General features: G+C 39.1%; 1 protein-coding gene across 2 annotated transcripts in view; it reads right to left on the reverse strand.

Moving 5' to 3' along the window:
* The window catches only part of CHM (CHM Rab escort protein), a 51,326-nt gene that overhangs the window by 4,380 nt on the left and 19,233 nt on the right, over positions 1 to 27,713 (reverse strand). For both annotated transcript variants that reach the window (XM_050974427.1, XM_030228930.2), the window contains 10 exons: positions 26,419 to 26,875; positions 25,212 to 25,328; positions 24,466 to 24,586; positions 22,012 to 22,237; positions 12,289 to 12,366; positions 7,401 to 7,505; positions 6,483 to 6,546; positions 5,811 to 5,907; positions 3,284 to 3,370; positions 978 to 1,144 (listed from right to left, as the gene is read on the reverse strand). In XM_050974427.1, the coding sequence (XP_050830384.1) occupies positions 978 to 1,144; positions 3,284 to 3,370; positions 5,811 to 5,907; positions 6,483 to 6,546; positions 7,401 to 7,505; positions 12,289 to 12,366; positions 22,012 to 22,237; positions 24,466 to 24,586; positions 25,212 to 25,328; positions 26,419 to 26,875 (1,519 nt within the window). The remainder of the gene's footprint in view (positions 1 to 977; positions 1,145 to 3,283; positions 3,371 to 5,810; positions 5,908 to 6,482; positions 6,547 to 7,400; positions 7,506 to 12,288; positions 12,367 to 22,011; positions 22,238 to 24,465; positions 24,587 to 25,211; positions 25,329 to 26,418; positions 26,876 to 27,713) is intronic.

Below are 27,713 nucleotides of genomic sequence, written 5' to 3' on the forward strand. Positions count from 1 at the left end.
GCACCAAAAATACTTAAATAGGGCCTGATCTATTCCATCATTGTTCATTGATAAGAAGAAAACCTCTTAAGGGAAGACAAACCTGAATGTTAGAAATGTGAAAATCAGAAATAAGTTTTAAGTGTATTTAATCAGTTTTTAACATGCCTTGTTTTAAACAACAGTTTAAAAAAATCAAATTTAAAAAGGAACTCATTTACAATTTAAAACTGCTACCATAATAATTGTCTTGCATTATTTTTTTGTCTTTACAGGTCTTTATCCCTCTGAGACGCAAATTATTGCCTTGTAAAGCAAAATGAAGGATACCATTAGCCCTTAATGACACTGTTCTGACCCTGCAGTTCAGGCTATGTCAGCCTTTCCACTTCAAAACCTTATTTTTAAGAGGTTTATGACTTAGTCATAAAAAATCCTGCAACTGGCTAGAAGATGGCATGCACATTGTCTGAACATGGCTATTAAAAACACAGCTTTAAAAATGCCTAGTGACACTTAATCCTCCAAAGCTGTGAAGGGCTCTCCTGTCTGACAGTGCCCTGACACCACAGGGGCTGCTGGGGCAGATCCGCCCAGGAATTTGTTCCTTCCTTATCCAAGGGATGTCTGAAGGAAAAGTCTTTAATACAGAGATACCAAGGCAAAGAGAAGGAAAACTGAGTGAGGAGGCCTGATCTACCACATTAGGAACTGTGCTGGCTTTTCCTCAGTAAGTTTCTGGTTTGGGACTATGTCCTGCAAGTATTAAACTTCTTTGGTGATCCTTCTTCCCACTTGAACTGCAGACAGGATTTTCTGGCTTTGGTTTGTACTGTACCTCCTCCTGTACCTTCCAGGTGAAGGACTGTGACTATTTCCTGATGTCTCCATCTACCCAGTTTTACCATGTATATTTTTGTATAGCAGAGTAGCCCAGACTGTACTGGACTTATTTCTTTAGAATTAAAGTTCTGCAAGCAAAATCTGCTCTGCCCAACCTGTTTGACAGCACAGTCATTTCCTAAAGCAGAGTCTGGCCCAGAGCAGACATAAACATTGGTGGGCAAGCCAGAATAGGAACTCTTCTCAACTCCTGAAGAATCTCTCATGTTGAAGTAGACTGCCCAGAGGACTCTGGGTTTCTCCAGTTCTTCATTTTCAGTCTCTGAAAAGAAAAAGGAGTGTTTGCAGTAATCAGTGTTGTTGTGTGATGAGGTAAATATGTAATTTAGCACACTCGTAATCAAATTTTTACCATGGAATTACTGTAATAAAGTATTTTTGTTCTTCAAAAAGCCAACTAATTAACTTTCTGAGATTCTCCATCATTCTTCCCCTTTCCTTTCCAAGCACTCTACTTGGAAACTCCATGCAAACTCTGCTCTCTGCACACCCTCCACCACAGCAGCAGCAGCAATCACTGCCAGCACCCTACCAAGAAGCCTGGTTTAAATTTAACACCTCTCACATTATCTCCTTCACTGGGGATAAACTGCCAGAGCACATGACAGACAGCAAGTCCTGCCTGGGCTCTGCCAGCTCACAGGCACTGCACTCCCTGTGCACAGATATTTCTGATGTGCTCATACTTTATCTTTGTACACAGAATCTCTAATTGTGGCAGTGCTGCTAAATGAAAATAAATATTTAATTTGTATTTTTCTACACTTCCTGAGGGTTGTACTGTACTGCAATACTCATCAAGAATACAGAATTATCCCAAACTCAACTTCCTTGCTGATACTCTGTCCCTCCCTGCTGTACTTTGCACATTCCTGTGATCCCTCTGCACACAGGCAGAAAAACCTCTGGAAAGATGAAGGTCACTTTTGAACTGCACAATGCAATGGAGGAACACACAACACAGAATTTGAGCTTAATAGATACTATTTGTTTGGAATATTTGCTGTCCCCTTTCTTGTATTTTACCTCCTCTAAAGTAAATGAAGCTTGTAAAAGACCTTGTGAGAATTACTTCTTTCCAAGGAAAAAACTTGATAACTATGGCATTCAAAACAGTTTTTTAAAGCAGCTGAATTACAAAAAAAGAGATAAATCTATGCTATTCCTTCAGTATCTTTTTATAAACTGTCAAATAGTTAAAAAAAAATAGGTGCTACCCAGACTGAATAGTTTGAAATATAAATTAAATTCATCAGCCTGTGAAAGTCTGAGCCTTAATACAGGGCAAGATGCTCTTTAATATATTTAAAAGTTCACATTGCTCATAAAAGTTACTTCTTCCTCATTTAGGCAGGAAAATGAATGGAGTCCTCTTCTCCAGGTGACTTTGCCTCTTTGACCTGCCATGGCCCAGTGCTCACTTTATCTGGTGATTCATTTTCAATAACTCCAACAGTATTTGTTCTGACATTTTAATTAAAATACGACCACTACCTCATCCTGATGATAAAAAGGCCTATGTGGCAGGGAAAACTGGCTTCTCAGTGCCTCAGTGCACCTGAGGAGCCCTATGATCACAGAGTTCCTACAGAAGAATTTCAGTCAGCTCCTAAACAATCTATCATTTCCAAACTGGATCACTTCAAACGTGAAGATTAATGCTACCCCTCCCCAAATGATTAGAAGACACTAAGCTGATCTTCTCTTCACCAGGTCTTTGAAACACATGGCACTGTCTTGAAAATTGAAGAGAGAAGTGAAATATTGAAAGGTGAAAATTAGCAGGCTTGAAGTTAACACATCCACAAATGAGAAATGTTTGCAACTCTCCAGTCTAATAAAGTTTTCTATTTACAAATCTAAGTTCTTTTCTAAATATTACAAGCAAACCAATTATAGTATTATAAAGTACTCCCACATGCTAGTAACTTGCAGTGATACCAACAAACCCCCTGTCAGTGGGAGCTGAGCACTGCTTTCTCTCAGAAGTGTGATTTATTGCCCTGCAGCATGGGCACACTGTATTTCAACTGCTTCTGCCAGGGTTAGAGCTCAGCAGCATCTCCCACATGCACATCACCTACTCTGTGAGCATCTACCACAAACACTTGAAGACAAGAGGCTGAGCAACAGCCTGAGAATAAGAGGCAAGAACAACCCAAGAAGCTTCTACAATTTCACAAATATTTAATTTCACTACTTCACCTTTCAAGGATGTGCTGAACAGTAAATATGTGTTCCATGGAAAAAAGAAAGTGTGAAAAATAAAAAGGTCCCAGACACTTATGGTCATGTCCTTGGATACTGAAGTTAAACCACAGCTGAAGCAGTCAGTAACAGCTACTTCAGTAAATTATATTTATGCAAGCTTGTATCATAATACCTATTTTTTTAGTTTTACCTGTATTTAGATTGAATAACTTCTGTACAACAGGCTCTAAATCTTCCCTTGCAGTTTTAGCTGATGGACAGGTTAGATGGACTAAATCTGGGAAAAGAGAACACAAACTAATTCCAATCAGCAACACACACACATAAACAACATTTACAATTTGTATAAGGCACAGCAGGCTTTTAGAAATCACAATTCTTCATGAAATCACTTCCTTTAAGCCAGGGAAGTGCTGTACCAGGACATACAGTGTAAATACAGCACACAGAGAATTTCTCTGGGAACACCTGAGAATTCTCTAAGTCACTCCCCTGATGTACACTATGACTGTGCAATCCTCTGTACAACATTTTATTCATCCACTCCTTAGATGGGAGGAACTATTGCTGAACTATTCCTTTATTTGTTCTGTTTCTCTGCTCAGATACACAACCAGCTGCTTCACCCCATCTGGTTTTCCAGCCATCCATTTATTTAAAAGCTTCACCTTAAAGCTTTTCATGAAACCACCTAACTGGACTCATTTGCTCCTGCAAACTCCTCACCAGAGAAGTGTACATCAGAAAATCCTGAAGGAATTTAAAGTTTAAACTGATTTTGCTTCAGTACTGTAAATTTCGGATCCATTTAAAAGCAGAGCCCAGCTCTGGGATTATTTTAAACCTAGATGACATTTTTGTCTCTTCTCTTTGAAGCCTGGCTGTATTTGTTGTCATTATTTTCCAGTACATCACTCTGATCTTGACCCTGGTTCCATCAGGGACAGAAATTTAACCCTTCATGCTCCTCTGCTTTCAGGCTGCACACACACAGATTCTATTCAAACATTAATTTTTTTATTCAACCCAGACCAAACCTTCTGTCTGAAGGAATATGTCCTAAAATAAGGAAAAGGGTGGTGATTATCAAAGTCTCCCCCTAACCTTAAGGAGATGCTTCCAATCCCAAACACTGTAATAAAATCTATTCTTTCCTCAAAAAACCCAGCTATAAATCACTAAAGTTCACATCATTTACTTTCTATAAAATCTTTTTTATTATCTTTATGGTTATGAGTCACAGTCATCAGTATATATTTTGATTATATTTGATTTACTCAGGTATAACTGCATTAGTTACAGTGGTTGCCAACATTTGTCTTCAAGTAATTCTCCCAGCAAGAAGAACGATGAGTTCAGTTCCTGATTTCATCATTACAGTCTCCATTTTTAGGGCAAGTGAAGGAGTTTGGTTCCACTCAAGTGGCAATACAGATGATGTGCCTGTCATTTGTGCAGTGTGATCAAAGAGTGGATGTATTTGTATACTTATCTTAAATAATTGTTCCAAGGAGAAATCAGTCAGGTTAAAACCCATTTACAGATAATGATGTAAAAGTTTTTTTAAAAATTATGAAATATGTCCCTTAACTGGAACTCAGCTAGGCCTAATATAGAACTTTATTATTTCAATATATGAAGACAAATTTCATTAAGGAAGGCAGTACCTTCTCTTCTGAAATGAAAGGAATTGATGGAGAAAAGTAAATAACAGAAACCTTAATATTTCAGCACCATAAAAATCCTCCTGAAAGTAATACTTTAGATCCATGGAACATCAATCTTTCATTAGTTTCACTTCCTGCTGTATATATCTTGTGAACCCTTAATAAAAAGAAATCAGCTATTTAAATGATAAATATTAACAATCTGCTTTATAGCACTAAGTTATTAATTAATTTCAATTTTACTATTATTTAGTAGGAGATATAACTTTGAGTGATGATCATTTACTTTACTCTTCTTTCATATGCAAAGAACTTAGTTCAACCCTATTTAACAGCAAAATAAATTGGTTATTATTACAGTTACTTCTTTCTTGTTAAAAAGAATTAGGTTAGGTAACCTCTAATTCTATTCTAATAAATACCCTAAACAAACATTGTATTTCAGGTATTTCCATTTAATAGTTCAGCTAAAGGAGCCCATTTTCAAACAAACCAAATGACAGATTAATTGTGGTGGTGTTTGTGGGTCCCCAGGACAAGGGAACGGATGAGAATCTTGACTCCCTGTTTCAGAAGGCTGTGATTTATTATTTTATGATATATTTTATATTAAAAGAAAATGATATACTAAAACCACACTAAAGAAAGAGAAAGGAGACATCAGAAGGCTAGCAAAGAATGGATAAAAACCTGTGACTGCTCAGAGCCTCGACACAGCTGCCTGCATTAATTAAAAACAATTCACATGCTGGGTAAACAATTCTCCAAATCACATTCCAAAGTAGCAGAACATGGAGGAGCTGAAGCTTCTCAGGAGAAAAGATCCTGGCAAAGGCATTTTTCAGAAAATATGTCAGTGACAATTAATGGATTATTATTTTTATCTCCTGAAGAATTTATTCCCATGTAAGTGAAAATGGGTCCCTGAGGCTCCATCATAGCAGGAAGCCATGGCTCCCTGTGTTCTGTGCAGCAGAGGAACAGCACCCAGGGATTCTCAGCTGTGCTCCAGAGCTGCCAGAGCCAGAGGGGAAAGGCTCCTTTACTTACAGGTGTCCTTCATGCAGGTCATGGTGGAGGAGCAGAGCTCGATGACACGAACGGCCGCCGTGCCCGGCTCCAGGGGAGGCACTGTCAGAACGGACACCTGGGCACAGAAACAGAGCTTGAGGGACAGCACAGAGCCTGCAGGGTGTGCCACCACCACCATCCTCACTGCAGGTCCAAAGGAACTGCCATTACAGCTTGGTTTGCTAGTTTACTAAGACAGAACAAACACAACTCTGATAAAGATGCTCTAAAATGAAGGACTGCAAAGACTGACAAAGCAGATCTAAAGATGCATTTTAAAGTGAACAATGAGAACTTCAAACAGCAAAAAGGAATGCTTAAAAAACCAAAGGAACTTTGAACAAAGTTTAGACAAGATAAATAATTAACAGAACAGTAAGGGTAACAGTTTATTAAAAAGCAAGCAAAATTAAAATTAAAGACAGCAGCTTAGAAACTCTATTAATTACAGGAAAAATCCCAGTCATTGAACTACACTGAACTAAAATTTGTAATAGTTTTATAGACACTAAAACAAATTAAACAATTACCAGTACAGAGAGCTGACTAAAGATCTTGATTCAAGCACAAACAAAACTGAATTAATAACTTAATTCCTACCAACAACTAAATGTTAACACATGAGACAAGTGATACAGAATTGGTGTGTACCTGCTGCTCTGAGTCTGTGTTCAGTACAGACTGATCTGTAATGAGCACTGCCCTGGAGATCTGCCTACAATTCAATAAAAGAATGATGTAAAAATAATGATATAATTAATTTAATTATGCAAAACAAAAACAAAGATATAAAAATAGCAATTTAGAACCATAGCTTTGGTAATACCAAGGCCATTTTATTACTATGATTCTTGGAGGGACATTTTGCCTGTTGCTGAAGCAGAAACATACCTGGAACACCAATGTAGTATTTTCAATGACCAAAACAGGTGATGAATAAATGAATCAGTGCAATTGTATCAAACAGCCACCTTCTGCTTTTTAACAAGTTCTTTTGCCTGTTTGACCAGCAGCACATTAAGGCCTTTTGCTGTTCCAGAGAGCCCAGGAGCCTTGGGATGAAGGGGAAATGCAGCAGGGGGGAGCTCACTCCTCACCTGCACTTTGTGCTCCTGCAGTGCCCAGGGTTATCCTGCCCTGCCCTCACAGCTCTGCTGATCCCTGCCCTGCCCTTTCTGACAGAGACAGGACATGCCCAGAGCTTCTGCAGCAACAAGCAAATCACAGAAATCAAGGAAGTTTAGGACTTGTCTGAAGCTGAACAAATTTAAAGCAGGGACAGCAACTGGCACCTTCACCTTCCAAACACATTTCAACAAATATGAAATTCCTAATACATTTAGAGCTCTTGGATTTCTTATATGGAAAGGGGGAATCTGATTTCAATGACAACTGAAGAAAACCTGACTATAGAAAGTACACAGTATATCCTCCAATTTAGAGAGAAATACTTTGCTCAATACTGAACTGCAAAAATAAAGGAGTGGAGGAGAGACTCCTCAGTTTAACTTGCAGGGTACTTTACACACCATTACTTAAAGCAATTGTGGTTTTTGTTTTACCACATACCTGTAACACACATTTGTGCATGTGCTCTCTGAGAGGTAACTGTCTTCCACAATAAAATAGTTGGCACTTATTCTTTGTCCAAAGTGATCCACAAGAGCTTTGCACCTGGTTAAAAAAAACAAACCACAGGAAGAAATTTTGATGTAAGGCAACAAAAGCATACATAAGTTGTTAAAATTGATTTATACAACACAATATTTGTATCTTTCATTAAATTTATTGTATTTCTTGAACATGTGAACCCCTAAACCAATTCAACTGATCACCAAATCCTAGACTGACACATTCTACCTGGTGTATATGCAGTTTACACATGCAATGCCACTACAGATTATGACATCCCAACTTTAATAAATAGATCACTTTTTACAGAAAATATAAGTTTACAGCATTGGCATTTAGCTCTACATTTCTTACCTCCTGACATGTAAAAATTAAACTGTGAATTATTCTGGAGGTACTACCCTATTGCAGTGGGGTTTCTTTCTCACCTTCACCAAAACCAAGTTTGTTTTGACAATAATATTTGACCAATTAAATAGCAAATTAACTTAGGATATTTGAGAAAGCTCCATGACAAACGAGTGCATCAGACTGTTCCAAGAGTGAGCTGCTCTATGACTAAATACATCCTTTATCTCTAAGTGACACATCAAGGGATTAACTGAGTCCTGGTATTGTAAGAACACAAATGTTCTCCATAGAACAAGGACAGAAATAGAAGTGGGACAGAAATGCAAACCACAGAAATGAACCCGTTCCGTGAGCTTAAATGAGAATACAAATTCCAGATTTTAAGGGGGAAAATCCTTTGTGAAAGAACAAACTTCACTTATGTATGAAGCTGCATCACACTTACTAGACAAAGAAAAAGGAGGCTGCACACAGATACTCAGTAAAGCCACCTCTGCTGCTGATTCTATATCCATGATCTCTCTTCTACACTATCGGAACATTCACTTCATAAATAAATAACGCAAATTAGCTTTACTGGACTTTTTCTTGGGGCATGAAAATGACCTTTTTTTAAATTAAACTTTTCTGAATAACTTTACCAGTGTTTCAACAATTTAACACACAGGACTTAAAGCAGTGAATTTTCTCACACACACTTACACACATGTGCATGCACAGGGAAACATCCAAGGGAACACAATGCCTGAGCCAGAGATGGTGTGCAGATTTACCTTTTTATCATAGTGCAACTTCTTCTGTGGAATATCTGACATGCAAGTTATGCCTTAGGAATGAACAACATTTCTGGAACTTCAAGCTATTTGTCAGCTTCTGTGATTATAATGAACTACAAACCCAAATCTAAACAAGTAACAGCAATCATCTCCACCAGCTGTGGTAAACCAGGTGATCCTTTAATCTGAGATGAGAATTGAAAAAAGGTGACACACACTCCTCATCTGTAAATGTAAGAGGTTTATGACTGTTAAACATAAACCTCTGATTTCTAATGCTGACCTCCCAGGCATCTGGTCCCTACATATATTCCTATTTTCAAATTCAACGGGTACCTGACAACAGTGCAAGCACTGTTTGCCATCCAACATTCTTCAGTTTCAAATCCTATCCCATGTGTGTTTCACTTGCAACTTTAACAAGTTTTTCAGAACTGTTAATCTCAGTGATTTCATCCTGGAGTTCTCATTTGAATACTGCAAATAAACAAGGAAGTCGAGATGCTGCAGCTCATTTCTAATTATAACCTTTCTTATTGTTTATGAAACAATTTCCCCATCACCCCCCAAACATTCTGGAAGGGGAAAGGTTGATTAAATGTCATGTTGCATCACTCAAAGCCAGCGAAAGCAACGGCACATTTTATTTTCCTGCTAAGTGTTGTTTCCTCTCCTTTGTTCAGGAATAGCAGCAGGTCATATGTGTGATAAGATTTTAAACTGAGAGAGAGAGAGAGAGCTTTTAATTTCAGTCCCACTTTACTTCAAAGGGTGATGCTGAGAAAATTTCTTTCAAGTAGTGCTTCCACATGCAGCAAACACTCCTGCACTGACATTATCAGGTCTCTGTCATCTGATCTGTGTTGCGACAATGAATCACAGCCAACCCTCCATTGACCTTCTTTCAATGTGTCTGGATAAAAGGATGAAAATTAGAATCCATCTCCTTGCAGTGCCACGAGTTATAAATGTACTTTATAGGGCTCATTATCCAAACTAATGGACTAAGGGCGACATCCTTGAAATGGACTCAGCAGCACTGACAAAGCCAGGCTGCAGTATTTCAGCAGATATGTAAATTACTGGCTGTTTGCTCTGTCTTTTTATCACAGATGTATAAATGGCCATTTGTCACATCTCTTCCATTTTGAGACAGAATTATGCAATTGGAAACATATGTGAAGTGTGATCAATATAAAATGCCCACCATTAGGATGAAATTTTACATGTACCCAAAAAAGTGACACACAATAAACACAGAGAAAAACAACATTATCATACATTAAATGTGTTTTTTTCCTCAGCCTCAGAAATACAATGTGGTTTTTATTTTCTAACAGAGCATCATAGTTCTACCAAGAACTCAGGAGGTTCTACAAACTTATTACAACAGCAGATCTGGTACCATACATAAAAAACAGATATTTTCAAGTGCATTACTAAAACCTTAAAATAGGGATGTCTAAAATTTCTGTTCTTTCAACCCATCTTGCCTGAATCTTATTTTCAAAAATTATAAAAAGACCTACAGAAAAAGGTTAAAAATAATTGTAGAGCCTGGTATGAAATCTACTGTTCTCTGTATATACAGGCATGGGTAGGAAAATGTGAAAAAGCAATGTTAGCCACGTCTAGAAAAATGCTGGAAAAAACTTTGGTGATATTCTGAGACTTTAATGAAAACTCTAACAAAAAAAATTTAGAAGAAAATCAAGGCTGTAGCTTGAAGTATGCATTTTCCTTATGTGTACTAATCCAGGAATATTAAAAATAGAGAAAAAAATCCCTGCCTTAAGGCATGGATGCAGCCTGGAGAGCTGTGAAAGGAGCTATAAAGTGGTAATGACCACTGCACAGTGCATTTCTGCAGTGCTGAGTGAGCCATCTGTAACCTGGGGAAGCTGCCTCTGCAAGCACACAGCCAGCTGCACTGACAACCAGATATGAATTTGCCTCTTCCCAATTACTATTAATGGTCTGTTGACTCAAAAGCTCAGTAACTCATAAATAGCCTCATTAACAACTTGATAGCTGATTTTTATTAGGCAAAACACTGAAGCCCAAAGTCAAGAGGAAATACAAGCTGGTGCAGGGGGGGAATACACAGTGAGGAAGGAGATAACAGCAAGAGAGAAACAGAAGATAAAGGAAATGGATATCTTGGATGTGTTGTGCTTCTTCATATTCACTATCAGATAATGGCATTATTAAAAGCACAATGTGTTTGGGATAATGAAAGTCTGGTAAAGTCTTTAGAAGTATTTTAATAGTTCTGCTCCTCAAAAATCTATCATTCTAAAATGGCACAAGTGAACCCCAAAACCAGCCAAAAAAAAGACACTTGTGCTGCTTGTTTTTTTTTTTCTTAAACTGTATTCAAAACATAAAGGAAGGTTAATGGAAAAGCAGCACTCCAGTTCTTCTGGAACACACATAACCTTATAAAGAAAAGTGATTTCAGGGTTTTCAGGATGTGCAGAAGAAGCTGGAAACTGGGGCAAGCAGTACCACAGACCAGTTAAGGCCTGCACGGAGTGGGGTTTGGAAGTTGCTACCAACTAAAAGCTTTGTCCCCCTGCAAGAGCAATTTAAGTATTTAAACATTATTGGAATATAAAACTTCCTACAGCAACAGTTCAAATATCAGTGTTAAAATAAGTTACAGTTCCTGAAAGGGGCACAGTTTAATTTGCATATGAATTGTGCATTTGGAGGAACACACCTGATAAAACACATTTACATCTCAAAGTCTAAGACTCTGCAGTGAACTCCAGAATCTTCAGGAACTGGCAGAAAGGCAAAATCTGGAGTTTATCCAATTTCAGGGAAGACAGCTACTACCTGACCATTGTGGCAAATGCAGCTACAAGGACTGTGCTCCAGGAATTGCAGAGCAACTGGGAAGTAAACTCCCACCCCCTCATTTAACTACTCATTCTCCTAATACATTGGTACTACAGTATTTCTAAATTAATTCTCTAAATTTTCTACAAAACATCTTGAACTTTTCAGTTACAGAAGCTAAGCTGCAAACAGAGTTTCTAAGACAACCAAAGTCTGCAGTTAGACTAATATCTGATAAAATGTGTGTAACAGAAATATGACCATTTACAGAGGTGTGAAAAATGCCAGTATGGAAAAAACTCTGAGCTGATTTTTCTTAGCTCAACTTTAAACCTGCCTACAGGCCTGATATTGTTGTAAAAGAATTTATTCTGGAATAAGAGGGCAGCATAGTTTATGACAACAATCTACCTAAAAACTCATTAAAGTCTTTTCTCTTGGAGTGACATGCATTATCAGCAAAGATTAATCTGATGAGTCTTTAGGTGAGCTCCATTTTTAAAAATGCAATAACAGAGGGCTTTGTTGTCATCTGATGAAAATCAATTAGAGTAGGTAAGGCCACAAGGAAAACTAACATCACTCATCACCAGCCCCCCGGCAGCTGCAATGATTTGTCTTCCAAGCTTGGGTGATCAGGAGCTCTAGTAATATCACAGGGAAATTAATTTAGTTTCTATATTCTAGACCCACTTTCCTTGTTCTGGAGGACCTATACACAAATTACTTTTAATCAAGGTTGATGTGTTATTAATACCAAGGAGGATCTTGGAAGAATAATTTTTTTTTCAATTGACTTGAGACATTTTTCACCTGTGTTTTGTGTATAACCAGAAGTTCCTGGTGGCCCTTACCGTCCCGAGGCTCTGTCCAGCACCAGGCAGCGCACGGCGTGACGGAGGCAGTAGATCCCCCCAAACACAGCACACAGCCTGCAACAGGGGCAAACAGAGGTAATTAGTGCAGCTCTGCTAATTGCAATCAATGTGAGTGGTCAGCAAGGCCAAGCTCTGAGGTGTTGGTAACACTGATTTACTGACAGAAGCAAGATGTGGAGGTGTTGAAGGCCAGAGGAGGTCACTGAGTTATCAGGGTTGGAGCCAGCCCGGCAGAGCTGGGGGTGCTCACCTGCAGAGGAGGCTCCAGGCAGAGCTCAGAGCCCCTGCCAGGGCCTAAAGGGGCTCCAGGAGAGCTGGAGAGGGACTGGGGACAAGGGGAACAGACTTAAACTGAAGGAGGGTAAGTTTAGATTGGATATATGGAAGACATCCCTCCCTGTGAGGGTGGGCAGGCCCTGGCACAGGTGCCCAGAGCAGCTGGGGCTGCCCCTGGATCCCTGGATGTGTCCAAGGCCAGGCTGGACAGGGCTTGGAGCACCCTGGGACAGAGGAAGGTGTCCCTGCCATGGCAGGGGTGACCCTGGATGAGCTTTAAAGTCTCTTCCAACCCAAAGCAGTCTCTGATTCTGTGATTTTGAAGTGAGAGCAGTTTTATATCTCTTCACAGATGACAAACTTGAAAACTTTTCCTTTGCAAACCCGACTTCCAAACAAGGCAATATTCTGTCATTCTAATGCCAGATGAGGCAGTTCAAAGACAGCCAGCCCCACAATCCCTTCTGACCTGCAGGACTGGGGAGGCCAAGGAGCTGTCAACACCACCAAGTACCATGGGACACCTGGAATACCCAGTTCCCTAAAAACAGCCCTGCTCCTCATGGAAAACCAGAGATACATCCCAAAAATCCCAGCCTTGGCTGTTTGGAGCTTGTTGAAGATGCCACAAAGGTTAAACATCCACTGAAGAACTCTTGGAGAACCTGGAGCCATGGGTTTATTGTCTCTAATGCTGCAATCCAGGACCTCCTGCCTGACACAGCAGCTATCAGCACCTTTCAAACCAACTCAGAGGAGTTGATTTCATATCTTGCATATAAGAATAGCACTATTAACTTAACTAGAACTGGATTCCTTAGTGAAAAACATTAATTACAGTTTTCCTTCAACCACAGCCAGGGGGTTTTGATATATGCACTTTATTTTTCCAGCATGCTTTGAAAGAGCTTTGCTGCCTGGCTGCACAAAAATGTGAATTATTTCTTTCCAAGAGCAGCCTGCAATCCAGGAGATGAGGGCATGACCAGTTTTCATAGGCCAGCAGAAAAGTTCTTTTTTAAAATGAAAATGGAAAGGACTTTTGATTGTGTTGCTAAACAATCACAAACAGCCAAAACACCTATTAGAACAGCCTAGCATGAAAAATGACACAGCTAGGAAGGACTTGCCAAAATTATTTAAATACAGAAACTGAAATATTAAACTAAATGGCACCCCAATAATTTATGACAAAGTAAAATCATTGTGCTGGCATTACTTTCATACAATGGGCTATTCAAGATGATTTGACTGCACTTGAAGTACAAGGCAACTCTTTGATACCATTAACCCTAAATGACAGACATTTAAACTGATATTATTCTAATTAACTGGCGACTGCCTCCACCAATAATTCAAGTTTTGCTGAAAGATAGCAACAACACTGTACTCAGCTTCAACTTTGCCCTGCTGACATCAAATCATATTACAGCTAAATTAACAGTTGTGAAAATTTTTGGCCTGGTAGCCCTCCATCATACACAGCCTTTAAATGCCATTTCAGTCTCCATCAAGGCAGAAATCAGCAGTTGCAATTTTTAATACAGCTGTGAAACAATAGGACATATTAAAAGCTGCATTTTTGACAGCATATTCGCAGTGATTTATGAGTTTGTGTATAATTTGATTATTCTATTAATTTTACTGATTACTGATTCAGCTAATACAGTGAAGGTCACTTACAAAATAAATCTTCATTACATTTCACAGAAAGTAACTGCCTCCAACTAGTTGTTTTCTTTAATTAAACACTAATGTAACACGAGAGAAAATAGGCTTCAGGGTTGCTGCATCTGTTGATACAAGAGGAGTTTACTGCTTTGATGTAATGCTCTGTGATATTAATTGAACAAAAATAGAATTTCTCTCCATTTGACATCTCCATTTCCAACACTGAGATACCACAAAAACACTCACATTACAGACTTAGCCTTAGTTCACTCTGAAAGAATTTTAAAATTGTATCAAATAATTGTACACCAAAATCTAGTTTTTATTTCTAGCAAGTAATTTGTGTTCTGCTTTCTAAAATGCATGTCGTGATTAATTTAAAAATTGACTAATTTTTAACTGTGCATTTTTTCTGTAATAAAAACTACTTGCTTCTCTCCTTAAAGCTGAATACTCACTCCATGTGCTGCACTGCAAGCTTTGGAGAAAGATCAAAGAAAAACATGGCAAGTGCTGAGATAATGAATTGTGTCCTTTCAGTTTATTTTTACACACAGAGCAAGCTGTGACCTGGTTCTTATGTTAAAGTCTGTTTCCTGAAAGGCCCCTAGAACATCAGCCTTTTCTCCAATGTTGCTGTGTTCCAAAAATATTAACAAGTAGAGTCGACACAAATCAAATAAATAAAAGAGCTACAGCTACAAAAAATGATGGTTAATCTTCCCAACACATGGTTCTCATACCAAAGTCAAAACTTGGTGTGTGCACCCACCTGGATAACACCAAAATTCCCACCCCCCACCCAAAAGCACAAAAAAACGAATAAAAAAATAATCAGTGTCATCCGGAACTGTCCTGGCATTTGGAGAGCTATGGAAAGGAAAATATGTGACAGAAATGCTTAAGGGAGCAGATGAAGAGTCAAATATTTTGACTTTTTCCTGCAGGCTGTGTTTATTATTCCTGTGAAATTTAAAAAGGTCCTGTAAGATTAGAGGAGCAGCCTATGCTCTAAATCCATCAGCAACATGACAAAGTTCCTGCACTTCCCCAGCAGCACTGAGCTCACTCCTGCAGAGCACTCTGAGCCTGTAGCCCGTGGTAAGAGGATTTCTTTCCCCAGATCTCCCCTTCCTTCTGGAAAACCAGGCTGGGACTGGGAAATGCTGCAGGAAGAGGAGCTGGAATGGCAGAGCTGGGTACCAAATTTAACTTTAAATCGAAGAAATTGCTCCTTTTGGTTGTGTGGAATTTAGACTGCACATACAGAAATATCCATGGATGTGAAACATTCCAGTAGTGAACACAGTATCTGCCAGTGAAACACCAAGATAAAAACTGCTGGGCTTGGTTTGGTTTAGAGCAGAAAGCTCAAGCTACTTATCACTGACTCTAAACAGACCCTCTGTGCACTTCTCTCCATAATTACAAAACAGAGGTAATTTAAGTCTATTTCACTGGAGTCTGGCAAGGGTTGGTGTTTATTGTTCATGGATTCTCAATGACCACGCTGCACTGAAGTACAACTATTTCAGGAGTTGTAACATTTGAGTTCCTATTATGTGATGTAAAAGTTTTGGGGTTTGGGAAGTCACTGCTGCCTTTTACAGGCCCAAGATTCCAATTCCATTTCCCAAATTCAAATGTTAGAAGATAATGCAATAAAGAACTGAATTTATCATATATTTCTCTGTTCCCACACTTCAGCCTTGCTTTGTGCCAGTGTAGATTTCTTAGGGTGTTTCTAAACCTGAGGAAATTCTGTTGACAAAAACAAGACCATGTTCTTTAATCTGTCTTTTCATTTCAACTAGTAATTAGTAATTTAAACAACTGCAGTACCAGCAGCTTATTGCAGATAAAAGTGCCATGTTACTGATGACACTTGTCACAATATAAAAGTGCTGTTTCCTAAAATTAACCACATTATCGACCTAATTTTTTCAAGGGTATTGCAATTAACACTACTTCTTAGTGAATCAAGGTTAAGAGTCATTCTCTGGGATTCTAAACTCAAGAAACAGATGATTTCTATGAAGGTTAGGTGAGAAACCACCAGGCAATGTGTTTAAGTGGTCTAGAAATTATGGTTAAAGCACTGTGGCAACTGTAAGAAATTGCCACAGAGCTGGAGAGGGAAAAAAGAAAAAGGAAAAAGAGTCCAGTTGTTTCTGTGCTGCTGTGAGGGCAGGGGAAGTGCAGAGGCACTCCCAAGGCTCCTCTCTGGGGAGGTGGAAGGACCTGGCTCTAAACCCCATGGACCTGGCTGGAGAAGCAGCTGCTCCTCACCCAAGGTCACTCAGCTGCAATTCCACAACAGCTCTGCCCTCCCAGAGAGCCTGGGGAGAGCAGGACTGCAGGGCAAGGCACAAAACCCAGGCACTAGAAGCAGTCACTAAACATTAGCCCATCTATAAAACCCATTTCTGTGTTCTCTGCCTCCAGAAAAGACACAAAAATTCCAGTTTTCTTAACCCTCAATGAAATTCAAGGGCTATTTTACTAATTCTGTCATGTTTAGGAAGCTACCTTTCTCTGTCTTCTGGTTTAATGAGAAAGGACTCTGCTGAATGCAATTTGCCTCCTCATCTCAGATTTGCTCCAGTAATAAACAACCCAGTCATTTCCAATGCTCTCCTGATAATGCTGCAAATATTCACATGTCTGAGTCAGAATTCTCAGGAAGACTCTGAAAGGCACAACCTGCACATCCCCACACAACCAGGGAGGACTTTCCCTGCTAAGGGACTGGTAAGAGGGAATACCAAATAATCTATTAAGATATATTTCCCTCCTATAATCACCATTACCCTAATTATTAAACCCTGAAAAAGTCATCTCACAATAGCATTTGTATTTTGTGCTTTTAGGTTCCAAATATGTTTTTAAAATGAACCAAGATGATCAAGACAGAGTAGGACAATGTAAGTCTGACCCCTCAATACAATTTCTTCACTGAAAACTTTTCCATGCCTAGTTAGGGATGGGAGATCAATACACTTGGACAGCATCCACATGATTCAGAGCATCCCAGGTGATAGATTCTAATGGCTGAAGGCCTTCACCAGGTATAAACTCCTGCAGAACACAATTTCTAGTCAGAAATAACAAGGAGCAGAACAGCTCTCATGTTTGCAAGTAATTTTTTAAACAAAGAATTGACAAACACTCAGAAGATAAAATCTAAAATGGGAAGGTATTCTCTAAGTTCATCTGCTTAATGCATTTTACAACAAAGGTTATTTCCAAATTAAAAGTCTTTTCCTGTCAAATTCTGAGAAATACTGTGGGCAAGGACACAAAAGCATTCCACAGCTGTATTAACGACAAGGCTCACTGATCTGTGAATAACCTGAAAAAAATGAAGATTATTGAGTTACTTTACCAATCTATCCATCCATCACTAGTGAACAGGTCTCAGAATGATGGATTATCTCACTTCCCTCATGTTTATCCCAAGAAGGAGTTTCTCCTTAGAGGGAAAAACAAACAACTGTTCCTACAGCCAATCCTGCTAACTCTGCTTGCCCATTTTGCATTCATCTGCCAACAAAGTGAGAAGAAATATATCAAGTTTGTCTTTAAAGGCCAAACTACATTTGAAGTTTTATTATTTCCTTGAAATACAAGTGAAAACAATTAAGAGGAAAGCAGCACTGCAGTTACTGGTACTAGTCAGTATTTCAGTAGAACCCAAGGAATAGTGATAAGTTGTCAGTATGTCCAATTACATTTTCTGGTCCAAAGAAATGGAATAATTCTAAGTGATAAAAGATAGATAAATATGAAAGTTAGGTATTTTGAAATAGAGGTCTGAACTCATATCTCACTATGATTTTTAAATCCCATGTGATTGTTTCACATGTGCTGACACTCAAATCTGTCACAGCTGATTGTTACTAGGAATACACATTGACTGAATTGCTCATTAATTTCTCATTAACATGCTAAATCATACAATTTCCAAACACAAAAGTTCTGCATCTTGCTAACATGCAGAGACATTATACTCATGCATAGATTTGCTGAAAAACATGGTGTGCCTAATTTTTAATAAATTATTGCAGTCAGGTTTCCTGAAGTTCAGTCTTGATTTCAGACCACTAAAACCTTCCTGGATTGTAACAGGGACATAATTGGGAATTTTAAAAGACCTGAGACTAGGTCTTTTAAAAGAAGAAGCTCTGACAGCTGTAGCAGGTAATAGTGCACATATAAAAGTAAAACTGATTATTCATTTTTAAATATATACAGGAACCCTGTATCCATCTAATCCCACTATCCATCTTACCTCAGCCTGGCCTCTTAATCTTCCTGTAAATATGGGCACTGAAAGAGATGGAACTGTCTTAATCAGATCTTTCCTCCATCACTAAATTACTGCTGTCACTGTCACGGAGACAGAAATGACAATTTCAGCCAGAATCTGTAGGAACTCTTACAAAGGGTGACACTGCCCACCAAATATTCAATGGGGAAGCTCCAAGTCTGTTTATAGGAAATGCACATCATTAACCAGCTACCCACACCAGTCAGGGACTCACCAACTCCTCTGGCCAAGCAGCTGAGGATATTCCAACACCTACTGACACCTCTCAGCTTTTGGATAATTCTTTGGATAACAGAGACACAAGAGACACAACGTGTCCCTGTAGAACCTTTGTGACATGACACAGGGGACAGTCACCAATTCCCTCTGAAAGTTCACATGGGAAAAAACTACTGCTTCTCAGAAAGTCAATTCCATTTGCATGTCCATATTTGCATGAGTCCAGAGGAAAGACTGAAACCAAACTGAAGAGAAACTTTGCCTGCTGTGCCCCAAATTCAGTGTGTTCACAAAGCAAACACAGCAGCAAATGTAAAAGCTGGTTTTCCTCAAGAAGGAGATATTATTATATTCACTTGTACTTAAGATCAGACTATTGCTACATCATTAGAAAGGAAGAGTCAGAACAGTTTTGTACCAAGAAGGAAGCAAAGGAAGCTGTTAAGGGCCAGTAAAGTTTTGTTGCTTGTCAGCTCAGCAGAGCAGGAGGCTCCCAATGACCTTCCTTGTTCCACAACTCCAACTGATGGAGACACAAACCTCCCATCTGTACCTCACCATATTGGGATGTACATTACAGTGATATAAAAGTTTAATTTTCTCTCCTAAACCATCCCTGCTTAAACCAATAAAGAAGGAAGAGCACTTCTGCTCACTGGAGTGTCGTCAGCAGTTCCAAAAGGTTGTGGTGTTGATGCAGGATTCATTTGGGATGCAAGGATGTGACTTACAAATGTCTTTGACTCATTCCCATCAATATGCATGTGTGCCATTTATAACAGTAGCCTTGATGAGAACACACAGTGTAACTGGCTGCAAGAAACGCTTAAGAGGTTTACATTAAAGCAGAATATAGAACAGTGGTTAGAAATCACAGGCCAGGTGACACCTTCCTCTGATAAGCTGGTGATAAAAGCTGCAGGCTGTGATCTATAGGCTCTGGCATTGCCTCTTTACTCCACAGCCCCAGCAGCATTCTTCAGATACGGCTCACTTTGAGCAAGACACAATCCCGAGGGCAGAACACCTTTAAAAATTGTAATTAATCTCAAAAAATATTATGGTTGCCTCCTAAATTGTTCACTTAAAAAGAATAGACAATTTTAAAAAAAGTTTTGTATTAGAATGTTTGCAATACAAACCTTTTAGAAGTGTAATTACTTTTTTGGTTTGACAGATTAATTTGCTTCATCTATTAAAATATCCTCTTTGTTGTAGAACTTATACATTTGAGCAATAAACCCCCAAAATGCAGCAACCAGTGATCTGAAATAGAAAGTTCAGGCCATCTGAAGAACTCCTGTCATGACAGAATGATTTTCTGAAAAGAATATTTATAATACTTCTAGACACCTCTACTGCTAACTCTTGAAATCTACTGCTGTTACAGATCAGAAAACTGCATGTGCTGGTTATTAAATAAAAAAAAAAAAGCCAAAGGGATTTTGAGAATGCAAGAAAAATTACATGGGTAAGAATCTACAGAGGGAAAAAACAAGCAAAATTTTAATTTTAATTATTAAATTTACTTTCCCCCCCCCAGGTATTTGAAGCCAAGGAAGATTGAACTGCCAAAATTGTACTACTTCAATGGCTCTGATAACACTGATTTATTAATCTGCTTGTCACATACAGATACCTGACCTCACATTAAGTCCTATAAAGACACAAAGACATTCTAAAATCCAGAAACACAAGTTCTGTTGCATGACTGTATGCAGAGTAGCTACCTAACCCCAATTCTTGTTCACAAATTATCTACCCAACCACCTAATGACGTAGGTCTGCACTTGAAATCACCACATAAATACAGCCCAGGGAGCAGAGGAAAGGCTACTGACAAAAGATGGCAGCAAATAACATTTCTATTCTATGGAGCACAATTATTCCAGAATGCTTCTATCAACACATAACTGCATCCATCCCATACACAGCCCAGCAGGATCAAGCTGCTAAGGCCATTCCTCTGGCAGTAATTTAAGGACTGTTCTGGAGAAGAGAAATGGAATCTATCACAGAGACAAACAGGAACACCCAACAATGTGCTGTAAACCACAATTTCATAGTAGCACACATGCAAAAAGCAGAACTTGTCCAGCACCAAACAAAGCAGGTAAGACCCTGCACTGCTATTTAAGGGACTGGTGTACAAATATATCACTCAGACAAACTGGCCTCACCAGGCAAAGCTGCTTTTTTTAAACAGAGCTAATGTTTACTTCAGACCTACAGGTTACCACATCAAACCCACATTGAGCAGATGGAAAGGCTGCTTGCCAGCAAAAGCAAAGATGAAAAAAACCCCTCAGCCTTTTAAAAGGCAGTTGAACTGTTGGAAACAACTGAAATGAAAACCACCCACCCTCTGCACACGGGTTCTTGATGGTCCCCAAAAGCACCAAGCACCAGCTCCGTGCCAGAACCACGGGCCAGGGACACCTCAGGAGCCAGGACAAGGACTGCACTGCCAGTGCCACACTCAAGTGGATCTTGGTTTATCCTGGAATCAACTGGGCTTTTTTGTTTTACTTGCTTTCTAAGGCTCAAGGGGTGGAGAACATATGGCTGCTGTTTGGGATGTCAGAATGTAGCAGTGGCTCAGTGAAACAGAGCTGCATGGGATCTCCTCTGCTGTTCAGTTCATAGGAGCTGGAACCTTTAGTCTAGAGAGAGCTACAAAATAATGCCAAGAGCACAATGATTTCAGAGCAATTGCCCTGTTTGTGTAAGAGTCTGTGATGTAGAAGGTTTGTTTTAAACCTAATGGTAAACTGGACACATGGCGCCATTCTCCTCTTTCAGAACAATCCAGTTCATTATTAAATATATACCTGTGAATAGAAGATGAATTCTCAGCATTAATTAGTTACACAAACTGACAACAAGGATCTTCCTGCAGCTTCAGGGAAAACTCACATGCAAATTTTTTCAACCTATCCAAATGTATAGTTGCCCTTTTGGACAGGTATCACTGAGTCTCCTCTGTCAGATTTAAAAAGGGGCAGCTACATATGGGTTAAATTATGGCTTTCTCATTTCCTAGCACTTATTAACTTACTCACAGCAGCCACCACAGCCAGCAGCTACTACAAGCTGCATCTGTAATACAATGAAAAATGTTGCAAAGTATTCTCCTAGTGAGTGATACCTCTTACATGACAAGGGTTTCCTTTTTGGGATGTGTCTGGGTAAGTGAGGCTTACCTGCAGAAGCACTGTGGGATCTCTCCTTGCCCATACAGAGGGAACAAAAACGGGGTGTTGCCATAGCGGCCAAGGCACTGCAGGAATTTTTTTGTTGCCTGAAGCCCTTGCAGAGTGCTGCTCTCAGTCTCTGACACCATTGCAATGGAGTGAAGGATGAAGTGCTGCAAGCTGGGGGTCAGCTTCCGTGTCTGGAGGAACTGAGCAAACGTGCTGCTCTCGTAGGCTGAGGGAAAAGCACACGAGGCACTGAGCACACTCTGACATCTGCACTTCAGCTCAAACAAGTGCTTTTGATTCCAGTAAACAAAGCAAGTGAGTTTTTCAACAAACACCTTGCTGAAAATGGATCATCCAATCAATGAAAGTTAGAAGAACTACTCCCAGAGAGTGAGTTATTTCAGAAGACAGAAATAGCACTCCATTAAAATATTTGAAAATATCACAAAACTCACTTTATGGGTCTCCAATGGAATCACCTATTCATTGCCAGACTTGATCTAACTCCATTTCCCAACGCTGAGAGAAAAGTGAGAAACTGTGGACTAAAATCCACTGAAGTGCCATGGGATGCTGTGCCCTGTAAATTACCCAAAATATTACCCCAGACTACAGCCACTCCAGAACAGGACTGCTGCATCCACACTGCCAGTGCTAGACTGGATATTTATGCTCAGAGAAGCCCCTCACACAGTGCCACAATCCAGAGATGAGAAGGTGCAATATTTATTTCAATTGGAGGACTTGCTGGCAACAAACAAATGTGGATGAGACAGAGAGCAGAAAGGAATCAAGGACTCCATCATCCCTTTAAAATAATATTATTGCTGGCACATTTTGAAATTCAAAGAAACACAAGTCTTCTGGGAGATGTTTAAAGCATGTTGGCATTGATACATCTCTGAAAAATTTTAGTCATCTTCATAACTGAAAGATTTTTTGCCAGGGAAAGATTGTATTTAAGCAATAGCATACTTCCATACCATCCAGAGATCTGCTCTTATTTCAGTCCTGGATAAATTCCTGACTAGTTCAGAAACACTTCCATCAATGCAGAGCCCACTATTATCAAGCTATATATTCTGGTCAAGATTCAACCACTACTTTCTTACAAATGTATCTTACTGCTCTTTGCACAGCCACGCACAAAGTCATAAAACGACAGGGGTTTTTTTTGTTTTATCATTCTAAAAAAATTCTCAAGTTTTCCTCACTTCAAACTTCTTATATAATTCCATATTTTACAGAAAAAAAGCTTTTAAAAAAATTCTTCACGCTCATGAACTCTTCCTATTAAAAGTCTGCCTTCCCACGAATGCAATGATCTCATCAAGAGCAATTTTAAATTTCTGAAGTTTTTACATTAGCCTAATCTGACTCAAAATATTCTCAATTACTTCTCAGGCTATTTTAAAATGTAGGAACAAAATCTGTTTTACTGTCTCTGTAAGTAAAATAAATCTAATGTTATTTAGGTACATGAATCAATGGATTCATTTAAAATTGATGTGGCATCTCCTTTTTCTACTTAATAAATTTTCTAAATACCACCAATATCCTCACTCTGAGCACCTCCATTTCTTCCAGCAGCAGCAAACTGAGATCACCTGTAATCAATAAACCACTTCAGCCTAATGAGTTTTTCCCCCTTCAGGATTTTCTGGAGTTCATTACAGACTCTCCTTTTCTTAATCTTACCAGATCTTGATACTGACTGTTCTTCTCTTGCATATGTTTAATAATTTCCTCTGATGTTTGCACTCCTCTTTCCTCACTATTTCTTTCTGACAGATTTTTTTCTCTTTGCCTTAGTTTACTTTTAGACTCCAAGAACTGAAGACATCACTTCATTCTTTGTACCCAAAGCACCTTCCTCCCGTTGAGCTGATTTCCCTCTTTGACCCGACGCTCGTTTTTCTTCACATATTATAGCTCAAATCTCTTCTGATTTCCTCTCATCTAAATAAGCCAACACTTGATAAAAGCACTTTGAACTTGCTCTTTACAACTAAAGAGCATTAAATTACATTTACTTTCATAGTTAAAAAATTCCATTTTCTCCATTTCTGATTTGTTGTAGAGCATTGTAAAGGTTTACCTAGTAATCCAAAAAAACAGACAGAAAACTCAGATACATCACATTATTTTAAAAAATACCTGGGGGAAGGGAGGAAAACACTTAAAAATGACAAAAAGCATTTTGCAACCTTGCTGTAATATATAATTTTGCTGTTAAAGAAAAATGTAAATAATAAATGATGTGGGAACTAGAGGAGCAAGTGCTTAAGTAGAAGAATTTAACACTGAAGTGAAAAGGTCACAAAAAGGTCAAAGCATACTTTAAAAATGAATCTGTAAAAATAAACCACGTGAAAACAGAGGAGAGCTCCCAGAAATGTGCCTCCCTGAAGGAAGTCCTCAGAAGGGAGAGTGCCTTGTTCAATGAGACACTACCTTGGTACTCCTCGGGGTGCTGTTCATAGTCCAAACAAAATGTCAGAAATTTCATAAGCATTCTCTTCTCCACCATGGTCAGCTGTCTGCTGTTGAAGACATCTGCTCTAGAACAAGGCACCTGCAAAGGATTTTTTTAATAATTTCAGATACTTTCCACACTTTGAATGTAAAAGCATCAAGCAACAACAGTCTGATTAAATAACAAATACTTCAAATTATTGTTTTCAATTACAGTTATTTTCTTATATATTTATTTCCCCTATTTTCTAATGTAACTAAGGTTACCAATTTTCCACAATAAGAATATTCAAAAATCTTTTTCAGCCTCTTCCCCTTTTTATTTCCCTTCAATTTCACTTGCATCTCTAACTGCAGAGGTAATACTACAGTTTATATTAACTGTGTCAATATCTCCTGTTGCCATTATCTCTTGTAAGTAACATAAAGACAAATCAAATTTTCAAGAATTAACTGCCGATCAATCATGGCCTAAACATTTAGCCTGAGGTAAAGACTTATGTCAATATGTTGGACTGCACAACCTTATTTTAGTTTGGTTTGATTTTATTTTCATATTTCTATATAACACATACAAACATATTTTTTTCCAGAAATCAAATTAGAGTCATAATTAAGGAAAAAAACACTAGCTTCTTGTCACAGAATTCTCAAAAAACCAATTTCAGGCTTCTTGACTTTCAGAAGATGAGAGGACACACATGCAGCACATGATTTTCTGGTACCTGCTCTACTCTCCCCTCTCGGAAGGCGAGAACCCGCGTGGCGTTTTTGAACTCAGCGTATCTGCTCACGTTGGACTTAATGAGGAGGTCAATTAACAGGCCCCGGGAGTAAAGCAACTGCACAGGGAGCAGAAAGAAGTGGTGGGTGAAGAGGATCAGTGAAGCACCCAACAAAATCCTCACCAGCTGCTCCCTGAATCACCTGAACCAAAAGTCACCTTTTCCACACACGATTCCCAAGCTAAGGTTCAGTCATACATAATTTAATCATCTTTCTAGAATCTACAAATATATGATGAAATACAGAAGGTCTATGTACTGTAACTATGAACTGAAAATGTTTGTATTGAAAAGTCTCGTGGTCCTGAGGAACAGACTTTGCAAGACCACAGAGGAACTTTCTGGATAAAGGTTTCCAGGGACACCAAAGAGGACAGTACAGGGAATATGATGTTCCCCTGCCAGGGAAACCCCAGCACAAACTCCTGGCCTTGCCCTGCTGACCAGTCTTATGTCTGAATTTCTGGGATTTGCTGCAGTTAACACCATGTCCCACAGTGGGACAGCCAGAGTATAAAAAGAATACAAAATAGCATTATGTGCTTAACCACCACCCACTGACTGGTGTTCAAGATGTCATTGCAAGGATGCCTGGAAGTGGGATTCACATTTGGAACTCAAAGTTTGCAATAATGATTTTGCAGTGTCTTCACAAAGAATGGAATGAATTAGTGAGGAGAGTTTCTTTTTCAGTTTCTAGAGGTTTGAAAAATCTTTTCAGGCACAATATGTAAAGTGAAGCTATCAAGTTTGAAAAAACCTCCCTGTGCTGCAAAGCACATTTTTTTAATCTTTTTAAAAAGATAAAAAAAATCTGCATGCAGATTGCTCTTTCTTGTTTAAAATTACAATTTTTTAATAGCACTATTTAAAATGAGACATTTTGCTGGTACTACCCAAGTGCTGTATTTCATGACATTTATTTCAAGGCAATGTTTCTGAGCTGTTTTTGATCTCTTTGGTTATAAAACACTTAAGGTCACATATTAAATAGCTCATGTTTGTTTTAGTGGTAACAATTCCTACTTCTCAAGAGTGCCTATTTTGCCTCAAAAGGTGCTGTCTCAACATGAAGGGCTTTTTAACAATTGTCAGCATTTTAAGCAAAGTAAATGTACTTACACAAAAAAAGTCATTTCGTTCCTACCTTAGAAACTAAATCAATATTAAACCTTCTGCCTTCTCTAACAATTTGGGAATAGGTGATTTTCTTTGGTTCTTGGGCAGCATTTTCCGAGGGTGCAGCTTCTGTCTTTGCCAGTTGCGGAGCGGAGTCGCCTGCGGCCGTGCTGGGAGCAGCTCCACTGCCAGGGGCTGCTCCTGCCCCATCCCCTGCAGCTGCCCTGGCTGCATCAGAGCCCAGGGCCTGCTCTGCCTCTGGGCTCTGTGGCTCCTCTCCAGGGCTCTCCACTGCTGGATTCTCTTTCTCTGACCCTGGGGAAGCCCCCTCTGCTGCTGGACTCTCCTGTGATGCCAGAGGAATCCCCTCCACTGCTGGACTCTCCTTCTCCGGCCCTGGAGACTCCCCCTGGGCAGCAGGGGCTCCAAACACAGGCAGCTTTGGCAGTGCACCAGCTTCTTCAACACCTTCAGCTGAATCCTGACTGATTAAAAACACAGAGGGGAAAAAGAGGGGGGAAAAGTCTTTTTGAAGAGTCTTAACAACTTGTTTGAAGTTTTGAGTCGATGCCAGAACAGAAACCTCAAGCATTTCTAGGAAAAGCATTAGAATTTCTTTATCCTGGCCCATTCAGGTATTCCACCCACTAACAAACTCTGGTTCCTTGGCTGCAAAGCTATAATTCAAGAGACTATTTTTATTGAGGAGAAAAAACACCAACAAAAATTTGAGTTTTAACTTTACATATGCTCAAAAGATAGAAGGATCTCAAAATAAAAATCAAGGCCCTCATAGTGAAACAATACACAGCTACATAAACAACAGAAATGGACTATTTTGAAATAAAACCAGTAACTTGATCAGGTGTTCCCTAGGGATTAAAATCCATGAAACTGAAAAGCAAATATGCATTAAGGTCATTAAGCTGAGATATTTTCCTGAAGAAAACAGACAAGCCCTACACAACTGAGCTCCTCTGCAGCCATGATCCCAGCAGGGCCATTGAGAACCAGCCCACTTGGACCCAAAGCTTCAGTAAAACTTTCAAATTCCTGTTTCCACCCTGCCCTTGCATTCTAATCAGTTGTTCAAGCAGCAATGCTGCTATGCAAGTGCTCCAAATCCATGCACAGGGCGTCAAGGCAGCCAGTCACAGGAGGGCCATTCCCACATAACATTCACTCTGCACACTTCATTTCCTTTCCACAACATTTCTTTAAAATTCCCCTTATAAAGCAGCCCTCCACTTTTAATCTCATCCACTTGTTTTATGTTGAACTTCAGTGACACCTCCCTTAGAAAGCAGGACTTTTGAACTTGGT

The sequence above is a fragment of the Serinus canaria genome, chromosome 4A (genome assembly GCF_022539315.1).
Source record: "Serinus canaria isolate serCan28SL12 chromosome 4A, serCan2020, whole genome shotgun sequence".
NCBI classification, from domain to species: Eukaryota; Metazoa; Chordata; class Aves; order Passeriformes; family Fringillidae; genus Serinus; species Serinus canaria.